We start from the raw sequence: 20,015 nt of genomic DNA on the forward strand, positions 1-20,015 counted from the left end.
ACACTTTGGTAAGCTTGACTCTGGAGAGGATGTATTCAAGGAGAGAAAATACTACAGCTGAAGTGAGAACAGATAACTGAATGAACACCTAGGGAAAGCAAGGAGAACTTGTTGGGAAGGCCTTGCAATGATAAAGGTCCACGCTTAGAGGATATTAATAATAGTTTAACCTTTATTGTTTTTTGACCACACTTAGGCTTTGCTTAACTATTATGTATTAACTCCCCCAATTCACATATGAAACTGTAAAGGAGGTACTGTGAGCCCCATGCCACACAAGAGGAACACGAGACATAGAGGTAAAATAACGGCTCTGGCTAAACAGCTTTTAAGGAACGGAGGTTGGATTGGACACTCCAAATCTCATGCTTTTAATCCCTGTACTCTGTTAACCAAGGAAGAAGAGAAGTTATGGGAGTGGCAAGTTGAAACATTTGGTAAGGGTCTGAAACACTAAAAAGGTTGATTTTTATCCTGTTAGCAGAAGGGAGCCAGCTGAACCTTTTAGAGTGGGGAGTGAATGACAGAATGGCTTTCTTGCTTAGAAAGCTTGCTGTCTGGTAGTTTGGAAGTCAGCCTGAAATGAGATCGAAGATGCCATGGAAAACAGAAGACTGATGTAACAGTCTAGGTGAGGCTTAAGGAGAGTCTGAATTAAGTGATTTAAGAGAAAAGGTAGATGCCCGGAGTGGGGGTGGAGAGGAATGATTAACTTTTCCTTATCCTAGGAAAAATACTTTGGGAGAAAAATGTTAGAAAATTGTTACTGGCAGAACACAACTCAGCTTAAAGATATACAATATCATTCAGCAACTCCTGAGTTTTTGTTTTACGTCAGGTACTACAAATTACCCAGAAAGTATGGAACTAGTTTTTAGGAGCTTGTAGCCTAGTGAAGAAGTAAAAATATATGTGGACAAGTGCTTGTTTTAATTTCTGCAATAAAGAGCAGTGTTATAAAGTGAAAGGTGGCATTTAAGTGGATTCTGAAGAGAATGCAGGAGGTTGCCAGACTGTGCAGAAGGTTGCCAGACTGTACACGAGAAGGGGACTGAAGGCAGAGGGGACCAGCAAGGAGAACAAAGTAGCAAATGCGAAGATAAAATGTAGCAGGAGCATAGAGTAGGTATGGGAGGTGACAATGTAACAGAAACATGCAACCAGAAACACAGTTCAGTACCTGCATGACAAAGAAACTGAATTAGCACCTACAGACTATGAGAAGTTAGCACATGTTTTTAAGCAAAGAAGTGACATTTAAAATATTTTTTCATGTTTTATTTTTGAGAGAGAGCATGAGTGGGGGAGGGGTAGAGAGAAAGGGAGACAGGATCTGAGCAGGCTCCAGGCTCTGAGCTGTCAGCACAGAGCCTGATGTGGGACTCGAACCCACGAACTATGAGATTATGACCCGAACTGAAGTTAGACACTTATCCAACTGAGCTACTCAGGCACCCCGAGAATTGACATCTTCTTAAAGAAAGATTAATGTTGCTGTGTCAGTGTTTGAGGATGAGCTGGAGTATTCCCCAGGGACCCTGAGCTAAAAGGCCAGTGAAAAGGTTGATGAAACTGTGGGCCGCACTCACAAGACGTTCTAACAGTAGTCAGGATTTGGCGGCTTATGTCCTGAGAAGGGTGAAGATGAGAAAGAATTCTAACAAAAGTCTTAGGCTTCTGGCTTGAGAACATGAATGGTTCTGCTAACTAACATGAGAATATAAACATTGGACAATTTTAGGAAAAAAGATGTTTTGTGCTTAATAGGCAGCCATTTTAAGTCGGGAGTACCTGTAAGGACATTCTGTTAAAATTCAGATAAAGACAATGGTCTAGAGAAAATACTACTGGCATAGGAGAAAAACTGAGCCTGAATAATCGTATGAGAACTCTTAGCATATACTTGACAAAGTAAAGCTTGGAAGCCGATGAGAATACTGAGGAAGAATTGGTAGAGACAGAAACAAGACATTCACAAAGGCAGAAATACACAGTATTGGGGGAGCAGGCAGGACGAAGCTATAAAAGATCGAGAAACAAAAGGCAGAGCTTTGGAACCTTGAACAAGATAAATGAAGCTGGAAACACCAATTAAAATGTCAAGTAAGGATTGTCAATACCAGACTTAGAAAGGGCTCACCTTTTCAGCTCACACTGAAATAAGACTTTAGATCTGGCAATTTTATCATGGGTGATTTTAATAAAAATGATGTCATTAACATCATGAAATCCAGTGTGACAACTAGAGAAGTAAATGAGAATTAACAAGAGAAATAATAAACCTTGCATTTAATCTCCAGGAGTTTGGGACAGAAAAGAGGGGGTGACAACAGGTGTTTGTTCACTTGAAGGGTTAAGAGAACAAGAACCTTTACAATGGGGAAAACACAAGCATATTGGTAGGCAGAGGAGAAGGCAGACAGGCATGTGATAGGTGCCCAGTAAACATGTTGATTAATAATAGTAAATGAGAAAGAACGCGTGTCTTTCCAATGCCCTGCAACAACTCCTCATTCTCCAGAGCTGTGCTGTCTGATAACAGTCGCCCGTGGCCACCCGTGGCTATTGAGCCCTGGTAATGTAGTTAGTGCAAACTGAGATGTGTTGTAACATAACACATTTCAAACACCTAATATCAAAAATAATTTTTGATACTTTAAAGCACATGTTGAAATGATAATGTTTTGCACATACTGGGTTAAATCAAATGTAGTATTACCTCAGGACTTTATTTCTCATCCCCTTCGCCTTAAAGAAGACTGCATTTCAGAACCGAAAGTCACCTTAGAGGTCATCCAGCCTCACTCCTTCATTGTTCTCGAGATAATGCAGACTCAGAAGTTAGATATGTTGTCCTGAGAGAATCTTAGTGGTTAAACTTGGACTAAAATTCCTTTTTCCTTCTAATTCAGCGCATCTGCCATTTCACCAAATTTTTTCCATGCAAAATTCCTGCCAGAATAATTTCCTGCCTTTCCTACAACACTCTGCATAGTTGCTTATCTTTCTGCTGCTGTTGCCATTTTCTTTCCTTGAATTAATGCTGCTTTCCTTTTTCTGCCCATCTCAAAAACAAGTGCAAAACCAATCTTTCAGTGTGCTACCATTTTATCTTTTTATTTTTTTTTTAAATGTTTTATTTATTTCTAGGAGAGAGAGAGAGAGAGACAGCGACAGCGTGAGCAGGGGAGGGTCAGAGAGAGAGGGAGTCACAGACGGAAACAGGCTCCAGGCTCTGAGCTGGCAGTCAGCACAGAGCCCGACGCGGGGCTCGAACCCACAAACCGTGAGATCGTGACCTAAGTGAAAGTCGGACGCTTAACCGACTAAGCCACCCAGGCGCCCCCAGTGTGCTACCATTTTAATATTTAATCACAAAGTATTTTAGGTTGTAATTCTTTGTGAGTTTTCTTCCCTAGGAAAATATAAAGAAACTAAAATTATCTAAAACCCTGCCTTGAGAGTAGGTCGTCCATATTATCTCCAATTCCTAGTATACCTGGTACTTGAATGAACAAACCTACAAACTGATACCGTGGAAGAGTCTTGATCTTTCAACAAAGAAAACTATTTGTAATAGCTAAAACAAGTTCCCTTCTCTCCTTTCTATAGGTTGTATGTTGTCCATAGGACAGAGAAATGAGAAATTATATTTTGTAAGGTAAAAATGAAAACTCAGACGAAATATGAGTAATAAAGCGAGTTGGATGGGGAAGTACTTCATATAAACCTTCTTTAAACATTAGGGAGGATCTAAATGTTTGGTGGATATTTTATATTAATGAAATATTTGCTAAAGAGATACTAAGTAACATTCTATTTTTCATACAATTTTTAAATGTTTATTTTAGAGAGAGAGACAGAGCATGAGCGGGGGAGGGGCACAGAGAGAGAGGGAGATACAGAATCCGAGGCAGGCTCCAGGCTCTGAGCTGTCAGCACAGAGCCTGACGTGGGGCTTGAACCCAAGAACTGTGAGATCATGACTCACAGAGCCAAAGTCAGATGCTTAAGTGACTGAGCCACCCAGGCACCCCTCTATTTTTTAATTCTGTTGTGGTTTAACTGATGGAAACTTGTATTCCCCTTCTGGTCTGACTACTCAGTGAATCCCTTGTTGTGCAGTCTAAGTTGAAAAGTAAAACCATATTTGCTACTATGAATATTTCATGGGGGTAGAATTATAGAATAGTTTATAGCTTCTTTATATTTTTCTATAGATTCTTTTTAATCTTACTTATGCTTCTGTCATCAGGGAAAAAGTTTGTTGTTTTTTCTTTTAAGCTACATGCTAATGAAAACAAATGCATACAGTGCTACTTTTAATTAATGGCAGTTATTAAAAGGACAAGAAAGACATTTTTCCCTTCGGCTACAATAATAAAATGAAGACCTTGAATTCTGTTTAATATTAATTAAGGAAAACTTAACCTACTGCCTTATTTCCATAGATGAAAATGAAGACTTAAGGAAACTTGCAGAGAATGAAATAACTTCATGTCAAAAACAAATAACTCAGTTGAAGCATCAGGTATGGTATCTGCAAAGAATAAAACATTTGTGCTATTAGTTCTAGTGAATTTTATTGTAAGTTGATAAAAACAACTCAAGAACTAACTAGCTTGTTAGTATTTAGAATTATAAACTTTTCTAAAGCAGGAAAAAGCATACTCCATGTGGTGCTATTTTTATCATGATAAAAGGATCAGAGAGTTGTGGAAAGGCAACTGCCTTGTTGATAGGAATTTTCTGAAAAGCAGTGAGATAAATATCAGTTATTATATTTCCCCTCTTTTGTTTTTTTTAAAAGAGGTGAGGGATAGACGGTGAGTAGAAACGGTTACAGGGCAGTGGTAGATTGTGAGCTCCCTGGCAGCAGAAATATTTTATCTTTGTGTCTCTGGAACTATGAGAGTGTCCGACATAGCGTGGGCCCTAGGGCTTTTAGAACAGAATTGTACTGCTCTGGTTTTACATCTGGAGAATATATAGGCATTAGATGTAGAGTAATCATTACTTTAAATTAGACCCACTCTGCTATAGATTCTGTAAAGCAGAGCTTAAAGATTTACAGTAGTTATCTCTGAGGGTGTAAGTAAAAGAACATGCTGTGGTGAGGAAGGAGCCCAGGAAAAGGGAGTGCTTAACTTAAAGATTCCATCTCTTCTCTAGTCAGAAGTGGAACGCGTCAAAAGTTATGTCCTTACCACCCATTCCAGAGGGCAAGTTCCACTGTGAAGTGAAGTCTCATGTAACTTGCCTTCTTCCCATTTTCTGATATTGTTGTGAAATAGAAGGACATAGGTATTAAAGGTTTCTGTTCATTGATTAGTAGTTAACAAGCACATAAATTCAATCATTTACTCAAGATTTGAATGATCATGTTGTACTGGCAGAGGCTAGAGAGATGGAAAAGTAGTAACAACTATCGCTCACAAACAGCATAAAGTGTGATACTTCAAAGTGCAGGCAGATCTGGGTTCAAACTCTAGTTCTTCCCCTTTCTAGTTGTATGTTCTTAGGCAATTAGATTGTTCAACTAAACTAAGCTCAGTTAAACTTAGTTTCTACATTTTAATTAGAGCTGTAATACTATCTTCCCAAGATTGATTTAAGAATTAAAGTATATAAAGTGCTTAACAGAGTGCTTATCATATCCTAAGGGACCAGTAAATGTTGGTAGCTTTTCTTATTTAATTCACCTAACCAAAGCAGCTTTTATTCTGTATCCTCTTAATTAGTACATACTGAAGTGTGAAAGGTATATTGTAACAGAAAGAGGACTGATCTGGGCACCGAGATTCCTGAGTTCTCATGCCTGCTCTGCCAGTAGCTAACCTTTTTCCCTTTAGCAAGTCATTTAGTCTCTAGCAGCCTCATTTTCCTTTACATGTAAAAGGACCAGATCATACATCATCTCTAAGGGCCTTTTCAGTTCCAAAATTACAGATTTCTCTTCCAAATTAAAGAAGCTTAAAAAATATAAGCATACAATTTGAGTTTGCTTTTTTTCTTTCCTGCCATACTAGAATATCGAATTCAAAGGGGTAAGAGTTAGAATCTTCTTTTGCATTCTCCACACAATATAGTGTCCTACTCACAACAAGCTCTGAGTTATTAACCAAATAGAGAACTGACATAAAGTTTTACAGGAACACCAAAAAGAAACAAAATAGACCCATAAATTTTACCTGGACCTTATAGCATTTATAATATAGTTGTAACATTAATATTTTTAGAAGTTATGCATTACTGTATATGGTTCTAATTGGCAAGATGGTTGAAGGGTAATCAGCAATATTGTTTGCTTAGAGAAACTTTAAGTAATTAACTATTTAAAATCCTGCATCTAATCATTTAGTGGGCTTTTTTTAAGTTTTAAATAATTCCTAATTATAGGAGGGGTGATATTTTTGTATTTACAGATTATCTTACTTTTGGTTCCCTCAGAAGAAACAGATGACAATGATTTGATCCTGGAGGTAACTGCAGGAGTTGGGGGTCAGGAGGCAATGTTGTTTACATCAGAGATGTTCGATATGTATCAGCAATATGCTGCATTTAAAAGATGGCATTTTGAAACCCTGGAATATTTTCCAAGTGAAATAGGTAAGTACACTGTTTAATTTGTTTTGGGGAAAGAACAGGTTTGCTTTATCCACATGTATCCTAGAATGACATGCGGAGAGACCATGACTAAGCTTTAGAATTTATCGGTAAGGAAGCTTACCTGATTCTATGTTCATCATTCACCTAATAATTTTGAATGCAAATATACCTGTTTTGAGGAGGCCTATAAAATATTAGTCATTCACTACTCACCATTGAATGATTAATGGTCTTTTAAAAGTGGTCTTTTAGACATGTTATTGAATCAAGTCACTAATATCATAAATGCTTTATGATTAGTAATTATTAGCAATAAAGGTGTTAAGTATTAAAACACTGCGTATCATAGACTTGCTAAAGTATTTCAATGTTTTTACATTCTGTATGCTTACATTGTTTTGTAGCTCTTTTAAGTTTATTTCAAGATGGTGGAAGTGATGATCAATTGTTTATAAGTGCCAAGGATAACGTTTTCTCAATATTTTCAAGGTGGCCTTAGACACGCATCTGCCAGCATTGGGGGTTCAGGAGCCTATAAACACATGAAATTTGAAGGAGGCGTGCACAGAGTTCAAAGAGTGCCAAAAACAGAGAAGCAGGGTCGCATCCATACCAGCACCATGACTGTGGCAATCTTACCCCAACCAACTGAAGTAAGGCATCAGTCTCTTCTCCTTGGACTCCTGGGCCCAGCACAGTGCCTTGCCCCCAGAGTCACAACTCACTTCACTGAACTGAAGATCTCCTTTTATCATTTGGCCTTTATCATGTATTTTGAGGATTTTTTGAGAATCTCTTATCTTAGTCCAAAAAAATGTGATTTTACAATAGATGGTAGCAGTTAAAGATATATAAATGATCTAATGTTGCACTATTTATTTTTGTCCACCAACTAAGTTTAGTTATCTTAAGACCGTCTTGGGCTGCCTGGCTCGCTCAGTCAGTTGGGCGTCCGACGTCCGCTCAGGTCATCATCTGACGGTTCGTTGGTTTGAGCCCCACGTCAGGCTCTATGCTGACAGCTAGCTCAGAGCCTGGAGCCTACTTCAGATTGTGTGTGTCTCTCTCTCTCTGTTCCTCCCCCATTCATGCTCTGTCTCTCAAAAATAAATGTTAAAAAATTTAAAACTTTAGAAAAAAAGACCATCTCAGTAAGAGAAACAATATTACCCTACTTTAAGTAGGATTTAATACTAATTACCCTTCACAATGATTTTTGCTCTGACTTTCCCAGAATTTAATAGCAAGAATCCTATTTTAACAAAGGTTAACAGAATTGCTACTTCATAACCCAGTCACATTAAAATGCAAATATATTGGGTGCCTGAGTGGTGCAGTAAGCATCCAACTCTGGGTTTCGGCTCAGATCATGATCTCATGGTTCGTGGGTTCGAGCCCTGCATCGGGCTCTGCGCTAACAGTGCAGAGCCTGCTTGGGATTCTCTCTCCTTTTTTCTCTGCCCCTCCTCTCTGCTCTCTCTCAAAATAAATACACAAACTTTAAAAAGATGGAAATATATTGTTACAGTGCTCATAATGAGTATACTTTATTCTCACAAGCAAATTCTCAGTCTATATGATATTTGTAAAATAAATTAGTTGTTTTGCTTACATCCCTTCTGCTGAAAGTGATAGGAAATTTATGACTTGTTTTTCAGGATGAAGTATGAATGATTTGATAGAAAGTTTAATTGAGGGTTTCTTTTAACTTTGGGGAAAGGTGCTAGTTGACTCTCTAATGAGTTCCTTTCTTTAGATCTAATATTTGTGTGAAGCCTAGATGAGGCAAAGAACAGTTAAGGAAGAGTCTGATACTAGTTGCTTTGGTTTAAGCATCTTGGAGACAGAAGTAGTAGCTCAGGAAAAGATGGACTGAAGTCCCTATGTGATGCTCCTAGCAGCCATACAGGGGAGACACAGCGCCTGTGAATGGCAGGAGGCCTGCTATCAGGGTGTGGATGTGCTGCAGAGAGGTCCATAGTAGTTCACGAAGCAGAATTCTTTAGTCTGGTGCTTCTGATGGTGACTTCCAGGACAGAGCATTATGCTGATGCCAGATACCAGCTATGTAGGACTATCTGGCTTTTTTGCCTTGTGCTGTTTCCATCTGCCTGTCCTCTACCTCCAAATATGTTGAAGTCCCCCTTTATTTAAAATTAAACAAAATAAGCTTTCTCATAATTCTTAAGCTAGCATTGGGTTTTTTCCCTGTGTTAGTCTTTTTAAATTCAGAAATAACCCACAAAAGCTCACTTTAGTTCCTATATTCACATTTCTAGTGTTAGCTAAGTTCTTTTGTTCATATATTAAGGAAAAGGGTAATTAACAGAGAAGTCCAGTTTTTGAGGATTAGGGAGGTTTTTGTTTTGTATTATATTTTGAGCTGCTACTTTTCCAAAAAAAGATAACTTTTTAAAAAAGCATCCTTCCGGGGCGCCTGGGTGGCTCAGTCGGTTGAGCGTCTGACTTCGGCTCAGGTCATGATCTCATGGTTCATGGGTTCGAGCCCCACGTCGGGCTCTGTGCTGACAGCCAGCTCAGAGCCTGGAGCCTGTCTTCGGATTCTGTGTCTCCTTCTCTCTCTGCCCCTCCCCTGTTCTTGCTGTCTCTCTCTCTCTCAGAAATAAATAAAAATAAAACATTTAAAAAAAAGCATCCTTCCAACTTTTCTATTCTTAAAATTAAAACTTCTCAATCTTATAATTCTGTGACATGTAATTATATTTATAAATGGATAGTTCTTGCCTTTGGACAGTTCACATACATGTGATATTTTTAAATCCCAACTTTGTCTCTTCTGTATAGATCAATCTGGTGATTAACCCCAAAGATTTGAGAATCGATACTAAACGAGCCAGTGGAGCTGGAGGACAGCATGTAAATACCACAGACAGTGCTGTCCGGATAGTTCATCTTCCAACAGGTATGCCCTTATTTCTTCAACATAAAACTTTGAAGAAAGAAATCAAATTCTGAATAACCTAATTTTCCACTGTAATAGATCCTCAGTTATCAGAATATATACTACTAAGGATTATTATTAAAATACTTTCTTTAGATTAGAATCCTTAGATGAAACTGCAGGATAATTGCAAAAGCCATGAAGACAGAGGGATCAAAGCCCAGAGAATTTCCGTACTGGTGATGATGAAAAGGTGTGGACAGTCTTGCAGGTAGCTTCCTCGACTTTATACTTGGTAAACATCACTATTAAAAGAAAATCCAAGGTGTCTGGCTGGCTCAATCAGTAGCGCACACGACTCTTGATTTCAGGGTTGTGTGTTCAAGCCCCATGTTGTTAAATACTTTTGTATTTAACACACCATGTTAAATAGGTGTGGAGACTATTTTTAAAATTTAAAAATAACTAAAATCCTCAGAATGAAAAATGAAGTCATTATCATGGGTTCTTCTTTACCAGAAAATGCTCAAAATCACTAGTTCCTAGCTTTCTTGAAGTGAGGAGGACATGGACTTCTTTGAGAAATGAAAGCTTGGACTTGCCTTCTCCGAAACGTGCTCACATGCAGAGTTCTGCCCATAACTTCGAGGGCGGCTTCTCCTTTGAGTCCATCCTCAGACCTCCAGCAGTTCTGTAGATAGGCAGCGGAGCTATCTCTAAATATTTCTTAAGTTTTCAATATACTATTAGGTGGAACTGAATGTGCTGTACAGTTATTACTGCAGTTGATTTACCTATGCTAAAGAACAGATGGATAGCAAGCTTCAGTTATCTAGGAAGAATACAAGAATCTTTTAACTGACTGATCTCAAATAGGCATAATTCGTATGGATCAGTAACGTTTAACAGGGTGATGGATTGATAGGTTTCTGTTTTTTAAAATTTGAGGAAGGCCTTAAGTTAAACTTTAAGATGATGTCTTATGTAATACATATTATGTAAACAAGAATAGGGAAAAAATGGATGAAAATCCTTACAAAAGTATTAATAGCGCCTATCTCAGGTAGTTGGACCAACTTTTTAATTTTTGTTTCTGAGAAATTATTACTTTAAAAAAATTATGGTGGCTAGCTAAGGGTATGGGAAAACAATCCTTATTAAATGAGTAATGCTTTTTGTTTAGTATGTATGCCTTCAATATGAATTTGCACTGTAGCTCAAGCTTCAATTTTCAGTTTTCTGAGAACTCTATAAGAGTTATGTTTCGTTCAGTCTTCCTTTTTTATTAGAGTTCTATTTTTTCTCCACATAAAGGAAGAAGAAAAAGAAGGAAAAAGTATTCCTTGATAAAATGAAGATTTTTCTATTAAAACTCTTTAATTCTCAACACTATTCAGGTGTTGTGTCTGAATGCCAACAAGAAAGATCTCAACTGAAAAATAGAGAGATGGCTATGAAAAAGCTACGTGCAAAACTGTACAGCATGCATCTAGAAGAAGAAACAAATAAAAGATACAGTGCTAGAAAGATTCAGGTAAAACTGAATTTAAAACATGCTCTGAGGGGGTGCCTGGGTGGCTCAGTCTGTTGAACGTCTGACTCTTGATTTAGGCTCAGGTCATGATTCCAGGGTTTTGGGATTGAGCCCCGTGTCGGGCTCCACCCGGAGCATGGAGCCTGCCTGGGATTCTCTCTCCCTCTGTCCCTTCCCCACTTGTGCGCTCTCACTTGCTCTCTCTCTAAAATAAAAATAGTTTTTAAAATGCTGTGAAGAGAGGCACCTGGGTTGCTCAGTCAGTTAAGTGTCTGACTTCGGCTCAAGTCATGATCTCACAGTTCGTGAGTTCAGGCCCTGCATCAGGCTCTGTGCTGGTAGCTCAGAACCTGGAGCCTGCTTTGGATTCTATGTCTCCCTCTCTCTCTCTGCTCCTCCCCCACTAATGCTCTGCCTCTCCTTCTCTCTCAAAAAAAAAATTTAATAAAACAAAAGAATACTTAAAAAAATGCTGTGAAGGATAAAATATTCTTAGATATCCCAGTTTTTATATATGTTAAATTGTTTCAGTGTATTTGTTAAAATAATTAAACAATTCAAGTAGTTCAACAGAGAGTTATATTTGTTTTATAGTAATCTTAAACCTCTGCCCTGGTTTCTATATTCAAGGGCTTGTTTTTCTCAGATTTTAAAAAATGTCTTACTATTTATTTTGAGAGAGAGAGAATGGGGGAGGGGCGAAGAGAATCTGAAGCAGGATCCAGGCAGGGCTGGATGTGCCTCTTGAATTCATGAACCTCAAGATTATGAACTGAGCTGAACTCAGATGCTTAAAAGACTGAGTTATCTACTCAGATGCCCCTGTTTTTCTCAGATTTTTAACCAAAGTTACTAAAAAAAGGAATCCCCATTTTGAGTCCTTTGAAAATCATGGAAGTTGGAAAGCAAATTGAACTTCCTTTTTTCCTGTTTGGTATTTAATTTTACAACCACCTTGCCCTTTATTAATTCCTCCTTCTGGGAATTCATCACTGTCGTCACTGAAAATGACCAGATTCAGAGATTTTATATATATATATATAAATTATTATATATATATGTGTGTGTATATATATATATAAAATTTATCTACCATTTGAATACTAACTCTGTGCTAGTCTGTGTGTATATATCATCACTGTGTAGTAGGTATTATTTGTCTGTATTTTACGGATGGGGAAACTAAAGTTTAAAGTTGAAATAAATGTCTGAAGTCATAGAGCATTGAAACGGCAAAGAAGATCAAATGCTACAAATCTGTCTGACTTTATTAAAGCCTGTATTTTTTTTCTATTATGTTCCCATATTATTGGAGGATTCAAAGTGTTTAAAATTTGGTTCTTATATTGTGTTTCAAGTTATAAGTCAAGAGCTTAATCTCCAGGTAATTTAAATTTGTATGTTTAGTTGCCTTGAATCTAACTATCTCATGTCTTTATGTATAGGTTGGAACGAAAGGAAGGTCAGAGAAAATAAGAACATATAATTTTCCACAGAACCGGGTCACAGATCACAGAATAAACACGTCACTTCACGATCTGGAAACTTTTATGCAAGGGGAGTATCTACTGGATGAACTTGTACAGTCATTGAAGGACTATGCGGATTATGAATCTTTAATAGAAATTATTTCCAAAACTTAAATTGATTTATTATTAAAGATTTTTACAGCTTATGAAAATTCCACCGTAGCAAATCATATATGTAAATACTGGTGTTTTCTTAAAAAACATGAGTTAACAACAGTTGGAAGTAATGGAAGGACATTTTGCTTTGCTCAGAGTTCACTGATTTAAATGTTAATTTCATCCAGAAACACCTTACAGAAACACGCAGGGTAATGTGGACTAAGTATATTGGCACCCTGTTGACACATGGTCCAAGAGCACCCCCGTCAGCTGTGCCCTAGATGAGAAAGAAGAGGAGAAGCCTGTCCCTCCACCGTCCCCTCCTGATAAAGCTTAACATGGTACCAAACAGTTCTGGCTGCAGTATCACGGAGGGGGGGCGATGAAGGGTAAATTTGTTGCTGAGACGCAACTATTTGGTAACTGGCACAAACACAGGTATGCATTACCTAGTTCTAGTAACTGCTATGTTTTCATATATTCTTGGTGTTAAAAGTTACAAATATTGTTACATTTCACCCTTACATATTTCCACTTGCACTGTTAAAAATAAGGACATTATTCTACTTAATCATTTATTATCACATGTAACAAAATTCACAGTAACTTCCTAATATCTTCAGATACCCAATTTAAATTCTCCCATTTCTCCCCCAAATGCCTTAAATTGGCTTCTTCAGACCAGGATCCAAGTAAGAATCCCATATGGAATCTGGTGGTTACACTGCTTAAGTCTAGAATAGCCCTGCCAACTGCTGCCCCTTTTTTCCATGACACTGCAATGAATTTTCATTTGAGAAATCAAGCTAGTACAGTGTCATTTAACTTGTTCCTCAAATCATAGTCAACTTTCCTACAAACTGGAAGTTGGAGCTTAAGACTCAGCTAGTTTTGCATACTCCCTCCCTTTCCTCTGACTTAGCATTTTTGTCATTAAAATGTGTACTAAATAAGCCAAGTTTGAATGCTCTGATGTTCTGAGATGTATTTGATTCTCTGAAATACATTGACAGATGAGAAAAAGGACTTCACTCTTGTGAGAGAATTTATTGTTGAAAGTGAGCTTAAAGCTAACTCAGTATAATCGTTTCTTTTTAATAATTAAAGTTTATTTATTGTGAGTGAGAGCACATGTGTGTAAGCAGGGCAGGGGCAGAGAAATAGGGAAAGAGAAAGAATCCCAAGTAGCCTGTGCGCTGTCAGCCTGAGTCTCGGGGCTCAATCTCAAGAACCACAAGATCATGACCTAAGCCGAAATCAAGAGTCCAGTGCTCAACCAAGTGAGCCACCCAGGTGCCCCTAAATCAGTAGAATCTTTATCAGTATTTTTTTCATCATAAGATTTAAAAGAAGTTCAGTGGCTCTTATTTTCCACAGGATGCCTGGTTATGATTAGCTCTTTTTTGAGAAGATGGGACTCCAGAGAATTGGGGCCTAAAAGGGAAGGAAACTTGGGAATGTCTGCTTGAGGCTACACAGCTGTAAAACATAGCTTGGTGTTGAGGACAACAGCGAATAAAAAGTGCTTACTGTTTTTGATAAAGAAACAGGAGAGGCAGTCTGACTTCAGCTCATGTCATGTTCTCCCATTTGTGGGTTCCAGCCCCACATCAGGCTCTGTGCTGACAGCTCAGAGCCTGGAATCCGCTTCAGATTCTGTATCTTTATCTGTTCATGCTCTGTCTCTCTTGGTCTCTCATATATAAATCAATGTTAATTAAAAAAAAACAAAAAACGAGGGGTGCCTGAGTGGCTCAGTCAGTTGAGCATCCAACTTCGGTTCAGGTTATGATCTTGCGGTTTGTGGGTTCAAGCCCTGTGTCAGACTATGAGCTAACAGTGCAGAGCCTGGAGCCTGCTTCATATTGTGTGTCTCCCTCTCTCTCTCCCCCTCCCCCTCTTGTGCTCTCTATGAAAAGGAAATAAACATTTAAAGAAACAACAGGAGACATCCCCATGGTTCTTCCATGGTGCATGTGCTCCTTACTGCAAGGAAGAGTAGTAAATAAAACGTTTAACTACAAGGAGAGGAAGGGAGAGGAGGGGGGAGGAAAGAGCTATAGGAAAGGTCAGTGACCCCATAAAGAAGAGAAAAAAGCTGGAAATGCTGACTCTAGTTTTTGAAAACATAAACTAAGGACTACAACTATGAGAAGAGCTCTATGTAGTAGATAATAAATGTTAAATTTATAGTAGTTACAACAAGATAGGATTCCCAGAGAAATAAAATGACTTATTAAGGTTATATCACTAAACGGTTAAAGAATTAGAAGACATTCCATTAATTCCCTATATTTACATACATAAATTTAAAAGTATATTATTGTGAGGTAATGTGTCTCCTCCTTCTTAAGTCAACCTGTATTAATTAGCCAGACTTCCTTTAGAGCCCTAGCTTGCAGTAACCTCAGAGTAATTTATTATCTCACCTTATTATTTTAAGAAATAGCAGGTTTACTATTTACTGAGAAAACTCAGTAAAGCGGTTAGAATTTTAAAACTGGCCAAAAGTGGGGCGCCTGGGTGGCTTAGTCGGTTAAGCGTCCGACTTTCGCTTAGGTCATGATCTCGCGGTTCGTGGGTTCGAGCCCCGTGTCGGGCTCTGTGCTGACTGCCTGCTCAGAGCCTGGACCCTATTTCGGAGTCTGTATCTCCCTCTCTCTCTGACCCTCCCCTGCTCACGCTGTCTCTCTCTCTCTCTCTCTCCTAGAAATAAAAATATTTAAAATAAATAAAACTGGCCAAAAGTTATCAAATACGATCATGAGAGAATTTCAGTTTCTCTTGTAACGATCTGTTCATGAAGAACACTCTATCTTCACAAGAACATTTGATGAAAACAGCTTGCAGTGACCTATGCAATTCAAGAATATGCCAAGACTTGTTAATTAGACTATATGCAGTTCATGCGTAAGGCCCACGTAAGCTTTTGTCTCCTCGTTTGTTTCTTTCAGGTCTTTTAGGTTTCCTTTTTGAATCAAAGGGATATATTTATGTTACTGAATATTACAACGTATTGTTACTTAATTTCTCTTTACCTGTTCTAATAGGTCATAATTAGAAAAGTTGGAGTGAGATTGTGAAGGATCTTGAATATTGAATTTCATTCTTCAAACCAAGGAAGCATATAGTACATCTATATCCATATCCAGCATCATTTCATTTTATTCACTACCACCCTTACGGCCCATTTTATTCACTGCCACCCTTATGTCACATAAAATTCATTTTTTTTCCTGATAATTGCACTTGCACTTCAGCTTTCTCCCCATGTTCTTTATGCCATGCCACCGTCCTCCCCAGTCCTTCAAGACATTCCCAGCAGCAAGTAGTTTTCATCTAGAGGTAGCCTGCCTGCCCATACGGGACATTTGGCAGTTTGGTGACAGCAAGAGTTGGAGGTTAAGGATGCTGTTAAACTCCGTACAGTGCACAGGATAGCCCCCCACAACAAATAATTATCTGGCCCAAAATATAAAGTGTTGAGGATGAGAAATCTTATCTAACAAATTATTCCCTTATCCTGCCATATAAAAGTAACTCCTCTGTTCTCTAAAAATTCCCAGTGTGACCAGATGTATTTGATTTACCCAGTGTTGCATTATAGCTACGTCTTATACACTTTGTCTCCTTCTCTCTATCTATACTCAATGATGCTTTTATTCAAAGATCATTTACTGAGCATCTGTTATGTCTACTAGGTGGCAGGCCCAGTTAGGAAGCACAGGGCAAGTACCATGTCCCAGTTATTTCCACATACTCCCTATGTCTTGCATGCTGTAGGTTTGCAATCAGAATTTGCTGAGGGACACCTGGGTGGCCAGTTGGTTAAGCATCCAACTTCAGCTCAGGTCATGATCTCATAGTTCTTGAGTTCCAGCCCCACATTGGGCTCTGTGCTGGCAGTGTGTAGTAGCCTCTTGGGATTCTCTCTGCCCCTCCCCCATGTGTGTACCTGCTCACTCTCTCTTTCTCTCTAAATAATTAATGAATTAAAAAGGATTTGCTAGAAGAGGGCAACTCTTGCTTCGTTTTGCACCTAAAAACTCAACAGGAAGAAAGAGGTACATAACACCTGTTGATATCTAGTAAAATTCAAAATGGCCCTTTCTAAGTTTCTGACTCAAAGTGAAATTGACAGGTGCTCATGAATCTACTGAACAAGTTATTTGTCAGTGAAAAGTATTTCAAAATAATATTTCAGTAATCTAACATTTAAAATCAACATTAAATAATAGACTGAAACTTTGATAAACTATTCCAGTGTGCAATAAAATATGCTCAGCTATGTATATTGCCTTATATTGCTGCAGTAATTTTAACTTTTCCAATAATAGATCTTAGTCTTTTCCTGAAAAAAGAAATAATCGCTGGAGAACACCTTTTAAACAGTGGTTAAGATCCAATACAGTCCAGGTGCTTAATTTAATGAAACCCTTCCTACCCTCAAATTTCATATATTTGTCTACATCTGAAAATAAAAGAGGAATAAAGATCTTGACGGTCAAATGGGGAAGTAATGTGAAAATGAACTACAATCAGGCCTACAGCAAAGGAGTAAAGTACAAGGACTTATCCAGCCGAATGGGATTTGAAAGGGCATCTGGGTGGCTTAGTTGGTTGAGGGTCCAACTTCGGCTCCATTCATGATCTCAGTTTGTGAGTTCAAGCTCCACATCGGGCTAGCTGTTGTCAGCCAAGAGCCCCCTTCTGATCCACTGTCTTCCTCTCCTTACCCCTACTCCACTTGTGCTCTCTCAAAAATAAGGATTAAAAAAAAAAAAAAACACAGGATTGGGAACTTTTGCTTATGAGATGTGTAGTTCTGTGAGAATTAACTTTCACACACAATAAAAAAAATTTAATGCCAAGGTTATTGTGAGAATTAAAGGCTAATAGTTACAAAATGCCTATAAGACAAAAAACTACTATAGTTTTAACATCCATTCAACAAATCACTCCCTCCCTGAAATCCCTCCAATAACTACCACTGCAGTAGAAAGAAACTCCAAACCCAACATGTAAACCTACAAAATCAAACAGGATCTGGCTGCCACCTCTCCGACCTAATCTGTAGCACTCACTCAGTGCGCTCTAGACGTCCTTATCGCCTTGGAACAAGCCAAGCACTTCCAGTCTCCGCCCTCCGTTTACTAAGCCGACCTTTGCACTGGCCCACTCAACAGGCAGATCTTGGTCCAAAGCCTCCCACACCCTCTGGCCCACCCAAAGTCAGTAACCAATGCGCCTACCGCCCACTCTCTACCCAATAACCTAGTTTTATATTGCTCTTCCCTGAACTAAAATTGTTTACTGTCAGTTTCTGTCCCATTGGTATGAAAACTCCTCGAAAGACGGGGTTTTTGTCTTTTCAACCCTGTATCTCCAAGACCTAGCTCGAAGACCGGGCTAAGTGGGACACATCACCCAGATGCAAAAGTTAAGGGGACGCCCAAATTTCAGTAATCCAGAAAAATCTTAAATGAAAGTAACATTCTCAAAGAGGAAAGGTAATGCAAAACACCGCGATCAACTATCAAAATCATACAGAACGACGGGACCCACCCGGCACGTGCACAACTCCTCCCGATCCCCGCCCTCACTAGGACTTGCAACCAACATAATTGCGCAATTACCGGAAGTCAGGCGTTAACTCTCCCCCAAGGCTGCAGAGAGATAAGGAGAACCCAAAAGAACCAGAAGACAAGGGATCCGACTTTTTGGAGTTCACACCCGGTAGCTTCCCTGCGCGGTGGCCGGAAGGCTGACTGCAAGGAGTGCACGGTCACCAGTTAAGCTCACACTCGGGCTGAAAAGTTCAGCAGGGCTAATACTATGGTGCCGGTGGTAAACGAAGGCTTTAATAAATACTTCGACCCATTCCTGACATCACTGGAAAATCATTCCCTTGGCCTAAGGACCCCAGCCCTATAGAGTGTGGGAACTGGAGCTCCCACGGCAGGACGTTTTATAAATGTACTTATTTGGGGGCAGGACTGCTGTCTCTCGCGTTTGGCCCCTGAGGTAAATAAACCCGGGAAAGCACACATAAAGTCTAATTAACTTAACGTCCGTACAAAGCAGCGGTGGCTGGAGAACTGTGGTTGAAAATACAAATAAATACGCTTACAAGAAGTGACTGTCCCACCGCGGGAGGGCCGCTGGGACGCGCAGCCCCAGGTCTTCAGCCAGGGCAGCTGCGAGACCGGCGGCGAGCGCCCGGAAGCACACGCAACCACCCAGCCAGACGCACACCAGCGCCGGAGGGAAAGGCTGGGACCCCTAGCGCGCACGCGCCAACCCGCCAAGTCCGCAGCCACCGCCTGCCAAAGGCGCCTGCGCACACGCCGAGGGCAGAGGGAGGGGCGAAACTGAGAGGGAGAGCGGAGCGCGCCCAAATCATAGAGAGGCGGGCTAAGTGGCTGGGGAGTGCTGGGGGCAGGGCTTGTCTTCCGGAAAGGCTGGATTCCCGGACGACCGGAGTCGCCGCTCACCAAACACCCGCTTGTGTGCTGATCGAAGAAAGTCGGCTACGCTTTATAACCACTGGCAGTCTTCAGACAGAAGCCGGAGCTGCCTTCAGGATGAAGTTAGGACTTGGAGGAGACGGGCTCGCAAGTCGGAGGGAAGGTTGGCGGGTGCGCGCATGCGTGGTAGGCTACCTCCACGTGCGGCTGGGCCGTGGCATCCCCGCGCTCAGAGGCCCCGCCTCCAGGCCCTTCCCCTGCCGCAGCATCTTTCCGGACGCGCGGAGCCGGCTAGAAGAAGGGAGGTTGGGCCTCGCAGCTCGGCCCCGCCTCTACCGCCTCTAATTGGGCGTGGGTGAGGACGCCCCTCCTACTGCCTTCCTATTGGAGCGCGCGTGCGAGCTACGCACCCCATTGGGCCGTACGGATTTGGGCACCAAATTCAAAGATTTTAAAAGTACCAGCTGGCGCCTTTTAGGAGATACAGCTCCGTGAAGCGGACGGCCGGATCTTCTAGTGTGGCAGCTGTTCCCTCACCTGAGGCAGAGCCCCCCACCCCCACTTTCACTGGCATGAGCCAGCGCCCCTGCCGCTGCTCTCCACGGCCCCCCTCCAGCTCCTGCCGCTGCAGCTGCAGCGACCTGACAGCCGCCGGCCGCCCTCGGCCCTCAGACAGTGAGTGAGGAGAGGGTGCGGGAGCACGCGTTCCTGGAAGGGTCTGCGGGGTTGGGGGGCGGCTGCGACCGAATCCGACAGCCTCCCGAGGCCGGGCGTGCGCCTCAGGCCGGGCCGGGCGGGCGGGCGGCGGCGGCGATTCCTGCGGCCCCGGGGAAACAAGGCCGGGGCTCGGGGAGGGGAGGCCAGATGTGCCGTGG

The 20,015-nt window shown here is 40.6% G+C and overlaps 2 protein-coding genes across 8 annotated transcripts in view; both read left to right on the forward strand.

Moving 5' to 3' along the window:
* MTRF1L (mitochondrial translation release factor 1 like) overlaps nucleotides 1–13,699 on the forward strand; it is a 14,503-nt gene extending 804 nt beyond the window's left edge. Inside the window, exons 2-7 of one of the 6 annotated variants that reach the window (XR_013338087.1) lie at nucleotides 4,452–4,531; nucleotides 6,426–6,609; nucleotides 7,099–7,262; nucleotides 9,415–9,532; nucleotides 9,668–9,782; nucleotides 10,909–10,975. Coding sequence is in view for 4 of the 6 variants with exons in the window: in XM_077776041.1 (XP_077632167.1) it covers nucleotides 4,452–4,531; nucleotides 6,426–6,609; nucleotides 7,099–7,262; nucleotides 9,415–9,532; nucleotides 10,909–11,045; nucleotides 12,491–12,688 (881 nt within the window). In the remaining 2 variants the exon portion in view is untranslated. The other 5 variants (XR_013338088.1, XM_077776041.1, XM_077776043.1 and 2 more) reach the window with 5 other exon arrangements.
* Nucleotides 13,700–19,091: 5,392 nt separating this feature from the next.
* The window catches only part of FBXO5 (F-box protein 5), a 10,642-nt gene continuing 9,718 nt past the window's right edge, over nucleotides 19,092–20,015 (forward strand). The window contains exon 1 of one of the 2 annotated variants that reach the window (XM_077776033.1): nucleotides 19,092–19,815. In XM_077776033.1, coding sequence (XP_077632159.1) covers nucleotides 19,713–19,815 — 103 coding nt within the window. In that variant the 5' untranslated portion in view covers nucleotides 19,092–19,712. Of the gene's footprint in view, nucleotides 19,820–20,015 lie in introns of both variants that reach the window. The other variant, XM_077776034.1, reaches the window with a different exon arrangement.

The sequence above is a fragment of the Crocuta crocuta genome, unplaced genomic scaffold (genome assembly GCF_008692635.1).
Source record: "Crocuta crocuta isolate KB4526 unplaced genomic scaffold, BGI_CrCroc_1.0 scaffold25, whole genome shotgun sequence".
Taxonomy (NCBI): Eukaryota; Metazoa; Chordata; class Mammalia; order Carnivora; family Hyaenidae; genus Crocuta; species Crocuta crocuta.